This window comes from Pestalotiopsis fici (assembly GCF_000516985.1).
Source record: "Pestalotiopsis fici W106-1 unplaced genomic scaffold PFICI_Scf_6, whole genome shotgun sequence".
Taxonomy (NCBI): domain Eukaryota; kingdom Fungi; phylum Ascomycota; class Sordariomycetes; order Amphisphaeriales; family Sporocadaceae; genus Pestalotiopsis; species Pestalotiopsis fici.
Window position 1 is genome coordinate 3694096 of NW_006917096.1, and position 17188 is coordinate 3711283.

Genomic DNA, 17188 nt, shown 5'->3' on the forward strand with positions numbered 1-17188 from the left:
ATTGAACATTGCATGCGCATCAAGATGGGGCGACACTTGATTAATCAGGAGCTTCTCATACGTTCAAATTTTGGTCCAACTCGGTAATATACATATATCCAATGAGCTATCGAGAACATGGGAATCGATCTGTGCGCGCGCATGATTTAAATCTAAACACCAGATATCACAAGCATATCGCAGTGCATCGGATTCGACAGAGCTTTCCGAGACTCAACAACCCTCTTCGTCAACCATCACATAGTACTCTCGATATGTCTTATCTCCAACCACTATTGGACCTTTCCTGCTTTGGTCCGGTTTCTTCTCAAGCGTCCAATCGTGTTGTACAAAACGGAAGATTACCACTCCAAATGTGCTGGGGTGCGTCCCCGCGCCAAGCACGGCATCCCTTTCGGATGCTACCCGTCAATTTTACCGAAGATAAGAAAGATATTTGGATTTGACCCATCCGACGGAGCTGAAGTGGGTGCCTGCCGCCGCGACCACGACTGAATTGGGTCGCCAGCGCTTGACGAGAAGACCTATCCTTTTTCTATAAGCCTAGATTACGGGTTCGTATTTCAACAGCCGAGAAACTGGCACACAAACAGTTGTCCAGTTTAAGTATTCACTTGAAAGCTTGTTCGACAATGGGTGAAGTGGTGCAAGACTCATGGCAGGATATTGCCGTTCGCAAGCAAGCCGAGCGCGCATCCAAAATTCCAGCGGAATGGATCATCCCCAACTCGCTCCTCCCTGCGCAAGACGATGAATTCGTGCAAGACTTTCCCACAAAGTCTGGGTTATTCACAGACAGAGAGCTAACCATTACCGAGTCGACGGCGTCGGAGGTGGTGGCCAAGATTGCAGCTGGCGAATGGACTGCCCTCGAGGTCACCAAGGCCGTATGCAAGCGGACCTCGATTGCACAGCAGCTCATCAACTGCGTGACCGAAATTTACTTTGATCAGGCCTACACCAGAGCCGCTGAGCTCGATAACTTCTTCCGCAGAGAAGGAAGGACTGTTGGCCCGCTCCATGGCTTGCCGATAAGGTAGGTTGTCATAATAACACGCACATATGGATGCGTCTGGTACTGAGAGGCTTCCTTCTTAGTTTGAAAGATCAGTTCAATCTCGACGGCGTCGACTCGACGATTGGCTACGCTTCATGGGCTGGAAAGCCAATTGCAGAGGAATCGACTCTGGTCAAGCTTCTTCGGGATGCCGGAGCCGTCTTCTACGTAAAGACAAATGTTCCGACAACGCTCATGATGGGCGAGTCCGTAAACAATCTCTTCGGGCGGACCTTGAACCCTCGTAACCGGAACCTAACAACCGGCGGCTCATCGGGCGGCGAGTCTGCCCTAGTGACCTTCCGGGGCAGTTTCATTGGTGTTGGAACCGACATTGGTGGCAGCATTCGACATCCAGCTTCTTACACGGGGCTTTACGCTCTAAGACCGGCACACGGAAGGGTATCCTACCAGCAGGTTACAAATACTTTTCTAGGCCAAGAGGCAGTACGTTCTTGTGCTGGCCCCATGGCGCGATCGCCCGAAGACATTAGGCTCTTCATGTCTGCTCTAGTAGCCCGGAAGCCTTGGCTGTACGACCCGCAAATCGTTCCCCTCCCGTGGAGAACCGACGAGGAGATATTGCCTGAGAGACTATGCTTTGGTTTCGGAATGGGCGATGGATTTGTGACACCTTCGTAAGATGAACTAGGAACTTTGCGTTTGGCTACAATTACTCACTTGCTACAGGCCACCGTTGCGAAGAGCCATGGATATCACAAAAGCCAAGCTCATCGGTGCTGGGCACCAGGTTATTGATTTTATCCCATACGAGACGAAGGAGGCAACAGATATTATCATCAAGATGTGGACGGCCGATGGTGGTGAGGAGATCCGGCGCGATGCCGGCGCCACCGGTGAGCCGTTGCCGACCAATGTAGATCGGCTCCTGGGTTCGGGAAACCCATCTCTGAAGCCCATGACTGTTTTAGAGACATGGCAAAACCAGCATGCCAAGTCGCTCCTGGCTCAGCGCTTCCTGGAGAGGTGGCAGAAGACAGCTGTACAGACTGGGACAGGGCGGCCAATAGATGCCCTGATCACTCCGAGTGTACCATTTCCAGCCATCCGCCATGAAACACAGTACAAATGGAACTATGGCGTCCTGTCGCCACTGCTTGATTTAACTACTGGCGTCTTTCCCGTCACCAAAGTTGACTTGGAGAAAGACCGTGTCCCAGCAGATTGGCAACCAATATCAGAAAAAGATAAGGAGGTGATGGACCTATGTAAGTATTCTCATTGATGTGGATGAAGGCAGCATAGGTTAACCCTTTACTTAGACGAAAAGCCCGAAAACCATGAGAACGCTCTCGTTGGTCTCGCGCTTATTGGTCGGCGGCTCGAGGAAGAAAAAATCACAGCTCTATTGAAAGTGATGAAAGACGTAGTCGGAGTAGATTACTAGCTCGGCTGTGGCGACTGGGCGCTGATAACCAGGGACCTTGATCCAGGATCTGACTGGCTGAGGGGCAGACGCCAGCCACTCAGTAAATGTATATGAACTCATCATTCTTACCGTCGGTCAGGTCGAGATCATCATTTGTGGCACTCTGCTCATTCTCCCCCTGTTCAGAATTGTTTGCAAATCTTCTATCCATCGATCGATCATGGATGTCAGCCTTTTTCCCGGCCCTGACCCGGCGCTTCCGATTCAACTTATTGAGGGCAAACAGATTGGCAGCCTGTATCAAGACCACCACAATAAGTGTGACAAAAATGGCCAATACACTGCGCAGTCCCTTGTGATAAGTAGGCGCCTCGTCAGCAGAAAAGAGCAGAGGTCCAATGATGTTCCCAGCCGAAGAGGCAGCATTATACAGAGACATAATGACCGACTTCTTGGTAGTTCCACCAGTATTGCCGACAATCCAAGACACAATCAAAGGATTGGCGCCAAACAGGAAGGCGAGAAAGTAATACGCCAAAAGTAATGGGCCCTGTTCCGATTGATCGCGCCTTAGAACAAATAGCATTGCGAGACCAACCACGACTGGGATTAGTATAGCGTCCAACACTGCGGACTTGACTTTGGCTCTCTGCGCTGCCCACGAAGCCGCGAGGATAACAATCATTTGCAGAGCGCCAAAAGGCATGTTCAGCAACGACGCAAGGTACTTGTCATACCCTAATCCCGACAAGATCAAGGGCCCAAAGGTGTTTTGGACAGCCGCGCCAACGTTGAGGAGCAAAGTCATGCCGACCCAAAGGTAGCTTTTGGGCTCCAGAAACAGCTCTGCAACATGCGACCACTTGAAGTCTCTAGACCCGGTGCCGGTCTGGTTGCTACGCAAACGCTCAATGGCTTGTTCTTTCTCCAAATCAGTCAGAAACCTGGCTGATTGAATGTCGCTGTCGAGCCTCCAATACACAAACGGAGCTGTGATGATAGTGACTAGACCGACAAAAAGGAATATACTAAGAACGGTCAGCAATAACAAAAGCATCCAGGCTTAAAAGGCCTTACATTTGCCACGATTTAAGTGTTTCGGATGGGATATGACCCAGACCGTAGGACAAGGCGGCGGCAACGATTGTGGCAGTCCCGTTCGTGCTGTACCAAGCAGCTACACGAATGGGCTGTTCGGCGCGACGGTACCACTGGCTCGTTATGACGGAAAACAATGGCAAGCAGCCACCTTCAAAGAGACCGAGGAAGAACCGAGTCGCTAGCAGTCCGCTGTAGCTGTGGCAGGCTGCCATTGAGGCCTGAGCAATGCCCCAACCTAGAACCAAAGTTGGCATCAGGATACGATGAGGGACCTTGACAATGAGCCACGCGGAGAACGGCTGCCAAGCGAGTTGGGCTATCGGCGCAATTGATCCAAGGAGGGAGTACTGGGTCCCCGTCAGGCCAGTGTCTGTCAGGAGACCAAAGAGCGCTCCATAGCCAAGCACCGACTTGTCGAGTATTTGGAGAAAGTATACCCAGACAAGGATGGCCAGGATGACTTTGTCAGTCTTTCGTCGAATGATTTTATCCTAGATACTGTAAGTTGTCGAGATAGATGCCGACCATGCTGTGCACACTAACATCCTCTTCTGTCAAGCTGACTCGGTGAAGCGCCCCTACTGGCAGAGCGTTTTCTACCTGCTGGGCTTCAGCATCCCCGTCCAGTATCGCATCTTGTTTCTTGTCAGCCATGGCCAATATTTGTTTTCAGATTGCTGGCTTGTCTTTGTTGGTTGAAAAGGAGGTACCATCCAAGGGCCCGCCTACTTTGAGCAAGAAACCAAGCCCTGCATTGATGACAGCTGGTTGGTCATGTATCCCCCCGACTCACCACACTCGTGGCCCTTGGACAGGCACTATGTGCGGATTTTCCGACCTACTGGTCGCTGTCTAGCCACGCTGAGCTAAGAGATGCGGGGAGATCTACAAGCACAATCTGGGGTTGACAGATGGGGGTCGTATCTCGGAATGTCATCTTATCTCCGAGGCTTGAATGCAATGCCTATAGCAGTGGATATGACCGATGCACTTTTCCCATAGCAAGTCATCGCAATTGTTGGCAGTTATCAAGACCTGTGATAGAGAAAAAGAGAGGGGCGAACTCAATGCCTGCGCAATTCTAGAAAGTATTAACACATTGGATGTCCTCGAAAGTGTCGAGGGTAGGCCGCGATGAATGCTTCCCTACTTGAATGGTAAGCAATGGCTCTCCAGAGATAATGTGGTTGGCCTAGGGGGTTGTGCATTCTGCCCGCTTGCCCTAAAAATACAGGCTGGTGGTGAAGGGAATTAGGCGTCAATGCCTCCTCCCCTTATCTAGTGTCGACTACCTGTGACATCATCTCCCGGCACTTGGCTCGTAAATACCGACCTAGGGAGTAGGTATCCTACATACATGTATCTTCGTTACCGTTATTACGGGTGTCGTGGGGCAGCGATGCCCTGGCAAAACCCAGTCCCGAGGTCAGTAAATGATTGCTACCTGGCTGCTGGTACTAGTCAGAAGCAATGACGAAGGTTGCCCACTATACAAGAGTTTTGACACTTGACCGGAACAGGCGGTTAGAACGGAGCAGAATGGCCTAAAAGCACCAGCAGCAGTAGGGAATGGACCCGGTATCTCCGCATCATTTCTTTCACCTAAAACTTGCCCCTACTACCGCTGCTAAATCTTTCAGTGTAATCCACAACCATGTCGGATGAATCGGGAGAACCGAGGCTCAAACGTAAACGTATTTCCGTTGCGTGTAATAGCTGCCGGGCCAAGAAAGCCAAGGTGTGTCTTGTTTCGCATTCTAACCTTCAGTGACCAATGAGGTGTGTAGCGCTCGAGTTTTGTACCCAGTGTGCCTAACAACTCCCCTATAGTGCGATGGTCAGAAACCGATATGCGGGCGTTGCGCAGGATATGATTATGAGTGTCAATGGAGCGACCAAACACCATCCCAAAGCACTCAACCACCACAGTTAATACCGTCTTCCATTACCCAAGATCACCCATCAGAGACATTTGTAAAGCACCGGCAGCTCATGCTCGGACTCTGCTCAAAGCTTTCCCAAGAAACCCAAGAAGAGGTAAAGAAGAGTCTCGCCTCTGTTGAAAATGCCGTGCGGTGTGGGTCTCCGCCATGCAATACGTGTACAACTACTTCGCATGAAGCTCTTCTCACGATCCCGCGCTTGGACAGTCGCAAATTTGTGGGCGAAATCAGCGATATCCATTTCTTGAATCTACTAATGACACAATTGGCACTGCCCGATAGCCAAAGGAATGAGTCTCAAGAATATGTGGATACGTATGATCCAGAAGAGGTGGCTACATCTTATCGTCTGCGTGATCCCATGACCGGCATGCCACCACCGCATGAAGTTGCCGGGAATCTCAACACGTACTTCTCGACTATCCACATTGCCTACCCTTTTGTGCAAAAATTCGTCTTCATGAGAAAGGTGGAGAGTATCCAAAAAGACGCTTCATTCAGGGGCTTGACTCCCTCTTGGTTTTCCCTGCTATGTCAGTCGCGACAATTCCATATGCTCTGTACATTTGACTGATACGTGTAGACGCCTTACTTGCCATCGGCTCTTTCTACAACTCCTTTTGTCAAGATGATAGCATTTCCAATCCTGCTCACCGCCGGCTCTTTGAGCGTTCCTTTGTTTTGTCAAGTTATGATGCTTTGGAAAGATCCACTGTTCAGGTTTCGGCTCTTCTTGCACAATGCTTCTACATGTTGGCAACATCTCAAATCGACAGGTTCGTATTTTATTTACCTCAGTGCATGCACTACTCACGAGCCAAGAATATATTGCTAAGCAAGATCAAGATGCTGGGCTTCTCTTGGTATCGCAATTCGATTGAGCCAGAGTATTGGATTACACGCCAAGACGGATGCTACGAAGCCACACAACTCCGACCCAAGAGGACATGCAGAACATGATGAAGTCGAAAACAGAATATGGTATTGCCTCTATGTCCTAGACAGGTTGATGGCCTTACAATTAGGTCGGCCGCCGGCTATTTCAGATCAAGATTGCCATACTCCGCTTCCAGGACGAATGAAAGATGTGGAAGTAGACTGCAACAATAGGCCCATCGTACAGGGCCAAAACGAGCAACGTCATGCTAGTGAATACTTCGCCCGCATGGTAGAGTTCTCTTCTATTATCGGCAGGGTACTGCGTGAGACTTACCATCCACGAAAAGACATGGCCTCAATGCTGCAAAGCACTAAGCATTGCGATCAACTCCTTATTCAGTGGAGGTCTAAATTGCCGCGGTTCCTGAGATTCGATATGGGACACGTCTTTGACCAATCTTTGGTCCTGAGACGACAGGTATGATGGACTCCAACACAAAACTATACACCACTAATAAGTGCCAAAGAGAAACATGCTTGCGATCAAATTCCACCATCTTCGGACTCTGATACACCGGCCATACTTGTGTTTCCCATGGCTAAGAGGTCAAGATCCGGAACCTCTTCAGCCTGATCAACACGCAGAAGTTCAGCAATATGGAAAGACTTGCACGCTTGAAGCCCAAGCGATTGCGCATTTGATGCACAACGTGAGCGACACAATGGACATTGTCATGAATTATCCATGGTGGCAGATGATTTCTTGTCTCGTTTGTGCAGCTTCAGTAATGATTCTGACCGAGTGCTGCGACAAGAAAGAATCCAGTACGGATGCCAGACTTACCGCTTTGCACGAGGACTCCGAAACGTGCATGGAGGTTCTCACAGCATTGAGTAATGGGTCCACTGGTGCAAGGCTTGCGCTGAAAATGCTGAAGGGCCTCCGAGAAAAGGGTGCTCGGATATCTGACAAGCTCGATCGTAGGGCTGTGGAAGCTCACGAAGAGGTTCGACTACCAGGCCAAAGTCGAGTGGGCATGGACATGCCCACTCAAGACCCGACAACCGCTTCAGTTGACTTGGCCGGCCAGATGTCAGCAATCGTTACAGATAACGTTTATCCTGGTCTACTGTATAGTGAAGGAGATACAAACTTCGGAGTAGGTGTGGACGATGGGCGGTCCACGGTTGTTCCCGACTCAATGAATTGGCCTTTGGAGTTTCTGAACATGCTCGAGGACCCTCAAAACCCGTTCGAGGGTCACACGGATGCTTAGGATGGACTCGTAGCGCGCAATCCGAAGCAAACGTATCTATCATTATTCTATACAAACACACTACTCGGCGTCGGAGAAGTCCCCCCCAACTCCATATCCATCTAGTTCATGTCTATTTATCTGTTCTTTGGATCTTTTTCGAAGCTAGTCTGTGGCCGTTCCCAAGAGCTTATAGTGAAGTGCACACTGGCTGACTCAATCCGACCGTCCATTTTAGCGAGCCCATGATGGTGACCACGACGGCCAGTCCCGTTAACAAGCTAGCAACGCCATAGCAATATGCGTGTCTTCTTCTAAGACTGTTGAGCTCTAAAATGAAGGTACTAACAGTCGTGAGGCAGCCGCAAAAGCCATCTTCGATACCCTGCAAGACCTGACACGATAGCAGATTTGTGCCAATGGCGATGGCCATGTTTTCCTTTGGAATACGCTGTAGATCCCAGACCACGGACAATATCAACGTGCCGAGCATATTGACGCAGAATGTTCCGAGTGGGAACCCGACGATACGTGCATTGAGCTTGATGCTCAGAATAAACCTTAAAAGGCAACCGACAGGCGCAAACGCTATAGCGAATAATGCCTCTCCACGCCAAGTCTCTGGTGCGCGAAATCGATCCGGCGGCACGACGCACATGATGATCGCCGCAGCCCAGCAACCCGTTCCGAGGACCAGCACGATGCGATCAGCCCAGTGGACCAGACGTCTAGGAAACCTTTTGTCCAACATTTTCAAAAGTATGGCAGTATGAGCTCCGGCTTTGAGGGCGGCAGCACATAGGCCCAAGGTGGTGATGAATACTGCAGCGACACTCATGAAATCCCGACCAGGCGAGGGCTGGGATGATGAGCTCACCAAGATTCCAGAGAGGGCGTCAAAACAGTCTCGCATAAAGGCAGAGAAGCTGGTCAAGGAGCCACAAAAGCCAGTTGCGAGGCCAATGTGAAGAGGAATCGGCACATTGGGCTTGTTGACGGCGGGCATGGCTGCTTCAACTGACTCGCCCGACTGAGCGGTATCATGACCTGGCGACAATGACTCTTTCGAGTTATGAATGGCGGGCCTAGCTATGCTCCTGGATGCAGCCGGGTGGTGCCAAAGCTCCGCGCCTTCAGATAGAAACCCAATGATAAATGTTCCAGCGAAATTCGGCCAAATGCTACCGTAACGGATAACGTCGGTCGGGTATGTGGTCAATGCCGTGAGACCCAAGCGTGCCAAAGTCCCAAGTATGGAAAAGAAGACGAGATGTGAGAATAGATATATTCCAGTTGCAACTCGGCCTTTTCGGGTCGGAGTCTCACGGTTTTGTGATGGTGGAGGCTCCTGCGATGGTGAACGTCCCACACGTGAAAATCGTCGGCTCGTTGGTGTCTCGGCAGCTTGGGTTTGACCCAACTCCTCCTCAAGGCTGTGGTGCGAGTAACGGTGATCTTCTTGCGGATTATCAACAACAGCATCAGGAATCGCTTCTGTCAAATTGGCAACCTCGGGAGGGGCAGTGTAGCCCTCTTCAGCATCAGCAACATCATCTGACCATCTCAAACTCTGACCACTGCCGACCATGTGTTCCGAGAGTCGACCTTGAAAGCCTCGACTGGAATCTTGCTCTCCTTGGGACCTGCATGATTGTCTGCGCTGACTTGAAACCTCGTCCTCGAGGCTTTTGTACTCAGCTTCTGCAGACTCATCTGGGTTTTGCACTGGAGCGGGCGCTTCAATTTCGCTCAGGTCCCTCCAGGTTTCTGGGATAGAGGACAGCTCGTGATCACGATTCGACGAGCCGTTTGTCTTGCGAGACGAGGATGACCAAGATTGTGGCATGGCGAACGAAGTCGTGGCTCAATCACCTTTGCCGATCCAATTACTGAAAGCAGCAGTCGTCCTGGGATGTACTGGACCTTTTTAGGCACTTGAAACTTGATACCTCAAGTTGCATGCACTTCAAGGTTGAGTTGTTAACGTTGTTAAGAAGTAAGATTATGTCAGACGCCGCTGATTTGAAACTTCACGATGGAAATTCATTCCCCTATACTGCCGTTGGAACCGCCGGTCCCGGGTCCCACACGTCGTCACTCCTGGGTCTCTGCTGAACGCTGCAGGCCCTAGACGTAGGCACTTGATTAAGATGATGTCACATATACTCTCAGCTATTGAATTCCTTTTTTTTTTTTTTTTTTAATTGTCCAAGCTAGACTTTCCAATTTGTCACGCTCCATTCAATGTGGTTCATTGCATTAGTGCAAAACTGGACTCAATTCTCATGAACAGGACAACAGCATGAAATCTTGTTGAAGAAGAAAATGTGTTTTTTTTATGGTACACCTTTAGTGAAATGGCGAATACAGTGTTGAATTTATTACCCAAAGGCTACAAGGCCAGAAGATCCTCATTGCGGATGTCGCTGCGTTGTGCTTATGCTTTGTCAAAAATATCAACAAGTACATGAGAATTTCTACAATGGTCCATGATTCCACCCCACCCCGCGTATCCAGAAGAGTCCATACTACGATCTGCAACATTGGCTGCCAGCTTTGTTATGTTTGCCTGCCTCAACTTCCTTGCGAATTGCTGCCGTTTGTTCCTCATTCGGCTCTGAAGAATCTTCGGCGAATTGGGCCTCTTTGATTCGTTTGTTTTGCTGAACAGCGTCTTCGTCACCAGTGTTGGCAATCGAGTCCAGCATCTTGTAGAATTCGGCGTCGTCTGAAGCGGGCATTTTTTGGCGATATTGTGAAGCGAAGGAGTTTACAGTCGGCGGGTTGGGGGATCTATCGCAATAATTGGAAGAAAAGAGCCAAACCGAAAAGTATCTATTTATAGGGTCTCTCAAACGGATTGACTTAGAGGAAATAAAAGACAAAAATATTTAGTAATGTTATTATCTGGGGAAAACTTGCGAAAAGTCAGTCAACATGCAGAAAACCTGACGTTCTCCAACGGGGTTTTATGTAAGTGCCGCGGATCCAACGGCTGAGGCGGAGCGGGCGGTTTGAGGCCTTGCACAGAAGGGCCCATGCAATATGTATACACGCACATGCATCTTTGGCCACTTCATCAGCTCGGTTCATCAATAATAACTTGATTCGAAGCGAATAGAATGAAAGTGATGTCAGATATGCGCATTGTCTTTCTGCCTTGTGCGAGTAATATCCTGACTCTGGTCGCATTCTCGGGAAATCACCTTGAGCATTGGCGGATCTGCCGGCACTAGCGGCCATTGAACCGCTGTACCTGTCGAATGTGATCCAAGCCTGAATCTAATCACAAGTCGAGATAGAATTCAAACAAAGAGCATCTGGGAATATTCCTATAAAGTGAAATACTTATCAATTCATTCTTAATTATACTCTAAAATATTGCCAAAGAGATTGCAGTCAAAGTATCCTCGCGGCCTTGTGCTCATCATGAAACTGAGGATAGAATTGGCAAACCAGCATGAAAGTCTGGTATACAGCTCTACAGATGTGGTGACCGGAGTCATCTCACTCCACATTGCCAGAAGCCTGTCAATATCGCGACTCGAAATTAATATAGAAGGTTGTTGGTCTCGAATTTTCAAAAAGTGGAAGATTTCGTCCATGCTAATCAACAAGCCCGTCAAGTAGGTAGACTCCGAGCATCTGAGCCCGTGGCCATCAATGGAGAATATCCGGCTTTACCTACCTATCACACGGTCAGTAGACCTCTCTAAACTTCTTTTTTTTTTTCAACCTTTTTGTTTCAGCGTGACAAAAAAAAAAGAAAAGAAAAGGAGCAGAAAACCCATGTTCCCCTGAGTTGCAATTAAGATGGACTGCAGATAATCAAAACATCTCAAACTCTGTTCCCGCGATTCCCGTTGTCTCAGACACGATACACGCTTGGAAAAGGCCGGCACGATTACTCTTTCGGCATCGACCTTTCTTTGTTGCTATGTTACGTGGACAGAGAGCTGCTAGACTCGGATCTCAACACGAGGCAATCCCTGGATCCGACACGTGTATTTTACACCGTTCGTGCCACGGTTCGAGGACTGGGTTGCCTCAGATTGCAGCGCTCCAAGACAATGAATCTTACGTCTGTCCGACTTGATGCACCCAATATTCCCTGGTTATCGACGGGGACACGGCCGCCCTGGCAATCCTGTCACGTTCTCCCCTTTGATATAAAGGAGCAGAAACTTGAGTTGCCTCCAGGAAAAGGCGATTTCCTCCCCGTGTACAGACCGGCGCTGGTGGTCAGAGCGGCCATTGATGATGGATTTCGCCCCCTCCATTTTGGAGACTGTCTAGGTCTTAGACTATGGATTTCATCATCGGCCTGCCTCACCGACCAATTGGATATTCGCTTGAGAAGCATTCGTCTGTCGTTGATTGACTTGACAATCCCTAGAGCTCGCGAGTCGATACCATTGGATCACAGCAGTATGGAATTTGCAACAAGACGGATGGACTTTCCCCTGAAACCAAAATCTGGTTGGGATCATGTTGAAATTGACTCGTGCACATGGCGATCGTGTGAATTGCCTGGATTTGCAGCTATAGGCGACCCAAAAGCCACAGAGGGCCACGAACACCTGCTGCAAGTGCTGTGCGAGTTTTCATGGAAGAAAGCATTAGGCAACACGGTGAGTGGACTTGATGGATAAATGCGTACTTGGCAAATGCTGATAATAGAACTGAAGTTTGCAAGCGTATTAATACCCGTGTCTATTGTCATCGGGGACAATGACGGAAAGAATATGGCTGCCGAGGATTTGCTTAGTACATGACAATGGATACATAATTTACGTGTCATATTCTTTACGCGTAAACCTAATTATTACGAATATCCGTCTACTCATGGGTTATTTCATTGGGCAACGATTAATCATGTTCGATGATCCAAAGATGGAGTGACGCTCATCAACGCAGGGTCCTCAGCCCCAGGAATCATGTCTCGCTTTGGTACTTTTCAGATTGAATTTCTTATATTTTGAGAATTATGGCTGGTTTTGACTATTAAAGAGCCCGAGAGCCTTCACATAGTGGGAGAGTTGACACGGTAGGTAGTATGAACGTGAAACTTTGGGGTCGCTCAGGAAGTCGATTTATGGCGTGGGGCCAGTCCGGGTTAGGGTTGTATGAGTGCTCGGTCGAGATAAGTGGCAGAAACCCCGTGTCCCCCCTAGAGTCGCGCCCTGTAATTTCGGCCACTGACTTGGCGTTTCGCGCCATAATTCCGACTTTGGTAAACAACCACCCGTCCGACCCACGTATCTTGTTTACGTGGGGCCAGTTGAGGATGTGATGCCACCATCCACCACTAGCTTCTGGCCCGTGATATATCGAGCTTCGTCCGATACAAGGAAGACTACGGCATTCGCCACGTCCCAAGCATCTCCCATTTTGCCCATAGGAACCTGGTCGTCTCTCATCTTCTTGAACTGTTCGTATCCACCCTCGACAGCAAAGCGGGTGGACAGACTCTTGGTGTATGGCGTCTCCATCAAACCCGGAACGACACTGTTCAGGCGCACCCCTCGTTTGGCATATATGACCGCTGTGGCCTTCACAAACTGGTTGATCGCCGCCTTGGCCGTGTTGTACGCGATCTGGGGTTTGCCAATGTATCGCAAGCCTGCAATGCTCGACACGCACACAATAGCGCCGCCGTTCGGCTGTTGTTCCATCACGGGCAATACGTGATGGCAGGCCAGGTAGACACTCTTCAGATTGATATCCATTTGCGAGTCCCACGTCGACTCGGACATTGTAGCCGGGCATCCTGGCTGAGACTGTCCAACGTTGGCGATGAGGATATCTATGCGCCCGTGTTTCGTCACGCAAGCATCGACAAGCGCCTTTACAGAATCCGACGAGGTCGCGTCGACAACCATGACATCGCATTGTCCGCCTTTGCTCGCGATAGTTTCTGTTGTCTTGGCCGTGGATGGCAGCGATCTATTGCCACCGAAGATAACAGCCCCTTGCTGCGCAAGAGCGACCGCACATGCAGCGCCGATGCCCCAGCCGTCCGTGCCGGTTTGGCCAAGACCAATGACTACTGCGACTTTTCCTTTGAGATTCAGCATAATGTCGAAATTCACACCCTTTTGAGACCTTGACAGGAGATGAGGAGCTAAATTCAGGGCGACAACCTTCTCTCTCTATCTCTTTTCCCCTTCTGAGGAACGAAAACGAAAAGCTGCTGGAATATTTCCGTCAGAAAAAAGACAAAATGCGACTCAAGGTTGATTTGCAATCATTTTTCTATCTGAGAAGTAGATGTCACTTCGCGTCTTTGCAATGGCCAAAGCTGCTATCATCGGAATATGGAACATTCCGCGTCTGCAGGGCACCAGTTGAGCGAGTCGGAAGACGCAATCACATCCATACTACACATGACGGGCCGTGGTCCGACTAGACGGCAAAACTCCGTCCGCTCCGTCTAGCACCAGCGCCGTCTCGCGGACTTTGTCCGTCTCTCGCCCCCCGCCCTTTGGTCCCCCACAGGACTACTGGGTTAAGCCTTTATAATGAAATGTCTTTATTCTTATTGGCTACGAATAAATGTTTTGTTTCCGTTTCGCCTGGACCGTCAAATGTGCGTTCCTTCATATCATTCAACAGTTGCCATAATTGGCTGTTCACTCACGCGACACTTATTGCCTTATTGACCTCTGGACCGCAGAGTCTTACAGAAATGTCCGAGAACGAGCAACAGCAAGGTGACACCAGCGAGTCCCGTCATACAGATTATGACATTTCCAAGGCGATACAGTCGACCCACGGTCTGCGCCAAGGCCTGACATCATACGGAGATGCACACTTTTCCTTGTTCCTTCGCAAGGTCTTTATCAAGGCGCTTGGGTACAGCGAAGATGCATTGAGCCGACCTATTATCGGTGTTATCAATACGTATTCGGGATTCAATCCGTGCCATGCCAATGTCCCCCAATTGATAGATGCTGTCAAGCGTGGTGTTCAGCTCTCTGGTGGCCTTGCTATCGACTTTCCGACGATCAGTATACACGAGTCGTTTTCATCGCCCACCAGCATGTTCCTGCGTAACCTCATGAGTATGGACACGGAGGAGATGATCAAGGCGCAACCTTGCGATTCTGTTATCCTCATTGGCGGTACGCTCGATCCTGGACCCTTCCAATCTCCTTGTCTTGCTTGCGCACTGCCTGCCTCAGCATCTCTTGGGTCTCCTACTAACAAGAGGGCTTGGCCCTATGCTATAGGCTGTGACAAGACGACACCTGCCCAGCTCATGGGAGCTCTGTCCGCCAACAAGCCAGCTGTGCACCTCGTAACGGGGCCAATGATGCCCGGCAGCCACCGCGGAGTTCGCGTCGGCGCCTGCACCGATTGCCGCAATAACTGGGCAGCATTCCGGGCTGGCAAGATTGACATTGAAGATATTTCAGCGATCAATGATGAGCTGGCACCAACAGCCGGTACTGTAAGCAACTTCCGATGTCATATCTCTCCCTTTCCGAGTTGTCTCATGAGCAAGCATTGCCCAAATTGGTGCTGCAAAAGAGCATACTCAGACAAATTGCTCAAAAGAGTTGCTTCAAACTCATTTATCTACCCGAATAGGCAATTGCTAACACATGATGTTGTAGTGTGGCGTTATGGGCACCGCCAGTACTATGGCTTGCATCCTCGTTGCCCTGGGTCTCATGCCATTCGCTGGCGCCTCAGCACCGGCCGTCTCGTCGTCGCGACTACGCATAGCCGAGGAAACCGGTCGCATTGCAGTGCAGCTGGCCACTAACAAAAAGCTAAATCCACAATCGCTACTTTCGCGAGATTCTTTTCTAAATGCCATCACCGTATTGCAGGCTATTGGTGGCTCGACCAATGCTGTTGTACATTTAATGGCTATAATTGGTCGTCACCCCAACGTTGCAGGCACTATTACACTGGATACAATCGACGAGATCGGCCGCAAAACACCATTGCTAGTCGACCTCAAGCCGAGCGGCGATAACTACATGACTGATTTCCATAACTCTGGAGGCATGTTGTCGCTTTTATACAAGCTTAAGCCGCTATTGCACCTTGGTGCTTTAACATATACTGGTTCTACGTTGGGCGAAGAGATGGCTCGGTTTGCGCCGATGAAGATTCCCCAACAGCTCAGCCACATCCAACCTTTTGATAACCCGTTGTATCCAGCCTCATCATTGGTAGTATTACGTGGTAATCTAGCACCGAATGGTGCTATTATGAAGGCGAGCGCATCCAAAGACCGCCGCCTTTTACAACACAAGGGCCAGGCCGTTGTATTTCGGAATTCAGAAGATATGGCGCGGCGGCTGGATGACCCAGCACTGCCCGTGACAGCCGACAGTGTACTCGTTTTACAGCATATCGGTCCTAAAGGGAACCCTGGTATGCCCGAGGCTGGTCTCACTCCTATCCCGACCAAGCTTGCTTCGCAAGGAGTTATGGATATGCTACGATTATCGGATGGTCGTATGAGCGGTACTGCTGGCGGCACCATTGTCTTGCACATCTCCCCCGAATCGGCCCATCCCACCTCGGTCTTGGGAATTGTTCGTGATGGCGATACTATCATTTGCGATGTGGCGAATCGCATACTACGGGTCGAGATTTCCGACGTTGAGATTGCAGCTCGTCAAAAACAGAGAATGGAGACTCCCGAGGACGCTGCCGGTCTAATCATGCCCGATGGACCTGTTGCTACAGAGAGAGGCTACCGCGGATTGTACAAACGAACTGTGTTGCAGGCTGACAAGGGTGCTGACTTTGACTTCTTGACTGCGCAGGGTCCTGAACCCCAGAGGCAACGGGATTAGCTACAATCCAGTGCAGCATATGTAGAAGAATTCAAAATGTCGAGTTTCTTGTGCCGATGAGTGGAAACTTCACTCCTTGTCGAATCAATGGATGAGAGAGATTTGGCCCGTGAGGTGGCCAGGTCATGTCTAGCACGTATGCCATGAATGACATTACTGGAATTTATCTAGCTATGAGGTTTAACTACATATCCATCATGAAGTTTCTCAGCAGCTGCACTCCTACAGCAGAGTCCTTGTCGTTGAAAGCGGCCTTTAACTCACTCATGTTGTTCCGTTGGATCCTGCAAAGAGGTCCAGAGAGCGGACAAGCTCCGTCCCGCATCCGGGTTTCTTTTCGCTGTATCATCCAGCGTGGAAGACACCAGCCCCATCAGAATTAGAGTTTTTTTCTTCTTCTTCGCCCTGTGAAAGATACTCGTCAGTCAGGAGTGTAATCATGCCATCCAATGCTTACTCTTAAGCATTACAGACTCGTAATGGTCCATGACTGAAACGAAGCCATAGTGGCTCGAAGCGTCGTATGCCATGTTCAAATGATACGCAATTGTTCAAAATGAAGAGTCGAAGGTTTGGAAGATGCTCTTTTGATACAAAGACTACATGTGCACGAACAAAGGAAGTAGAAATTCTTTTTATTCATACTCGTAGCATCCATGAGGGTCTATATGTACCTATGTAGGTTAGTGCTTTAAGCCACAAGCATCTGCCATACTGCGGTGTACCACCTGATTGCGGCTCAC

The 17188-nt window shown here is 49.6% G+C and overlaps 6 protein-coding genes across 6 annotated transcripts; 3 read left to right on the forward strand and 3 right to left on the reverse strand.

Moving 5' to 3' along the window:
- Window positions 1-632: 632 nt before the first annotated feature.
- On the forward strand, window positions 633-2465 carry PFICI_09576 (uncharacterized protein; the record flags this gene model as incomplete). The annotated part of the gene is made up of 4 exons (XM_007838157.1): window positions 633-1036; window positions 1099-1695; window positions 1748-2286; window positions 2341-2465. The coding sequence occupies 4 exons, from the start codon at window positions 633-635 to the stop codon at window positions 2463-2465; spliced, it is 1665 nt and encodes a 554-aa protein (XP_007836348.1).
- A 79-nt stretch (window positions 2466-2544) lies between these two features.
- PFICI_09577 (uncharacterized protein) lies at window positions 2545-4202 on the reverse strand (the record flags this gene model as incomplete). The annotated part of the gene is made up of 3 exons (XM_007838158.1): window positions 2545-3475; window positions 3525-4039; window positions 4092-4202. 3 exons carry the CDS (start codon window positions 4200-4202, stop codon window positions 2545-2547), a joined length of 1557 nt encoding a protein of 518 aa, XP_007836349.1.
- A 1000-nt stretch (window positions 4203-5202) lies between these two features.
- On the forward strand, window positions 5203-7647 carry PFICI_09578 (uncharacterized protein; the record flags this gene model as incomplete). The annotated part of the gene is made up of 5 exons (XM_007838159.1): window positions 5203-5286; window positions 5379-6024; window positions 6075-6267; window positions 6338-6848; window positions 6898-7647. 5 exons carry the CDS (start codon window positions 5203-5205, stop codon window positions 7645-7647), a joined length of 2184 nt encoding a protein of 727 aa, XP_007836350.1.
- Window positions 7648-7816: 169 nt separating this feature from the next.
- On the reverse strand, window positions 7817-9472 carry PFICI_09579 (uncharacterized protein; the record flags this gene model as incomplete). The annotated part of the gene is made up of 1 exon (XM_007838160.1): window positions 7817-9472. The coding sequence occupies one exon, from the start codon at window positions 9470-9472 to the stop codon at window positions 7817-7819; it is 1656 nt and encodes a 551-aa protein (XP_007836351.1).
- Window positions 9473-12893: 3421 nt separating this feature from the next.
- Window positions 12894-13703, reverse strand: PFICI_09580 (uncharacterized protein; the record flags this gene model as incomplete). The annotated part of the gene is made up of 1 exon (XM_007838161.1): window positions 12894-13703. One exon carries the CDS (start codon window positions 13701-13703, stop codon window positions 12894-12896), a length of 810 nt encoding a protein of 269 aa, XP_007836352.1.
- Window positions 13704-14314: 611 nt separating this feature from the next.
- PFICI_09581 (uncharacterized protein) lies at window positions 14315-16445 on the forward strand (the record flags this gene model as incomplete). Its single annotated transcript, XM_007838162.1, has 3 exons — window positions 14315-14750; window positions 14859-15079; window positions 15246-16445. The coding sequence occupies 3 exons, from the start codon at window positions 14315-14317 to the stop codon at window positions 16443-16445; spliced, it is 1857 nt and encodes a 618-aa protein (XP_007836353.1).
- Between the last annotated feature and the right edge of the window lie 743 nt (window positions 16446-17188).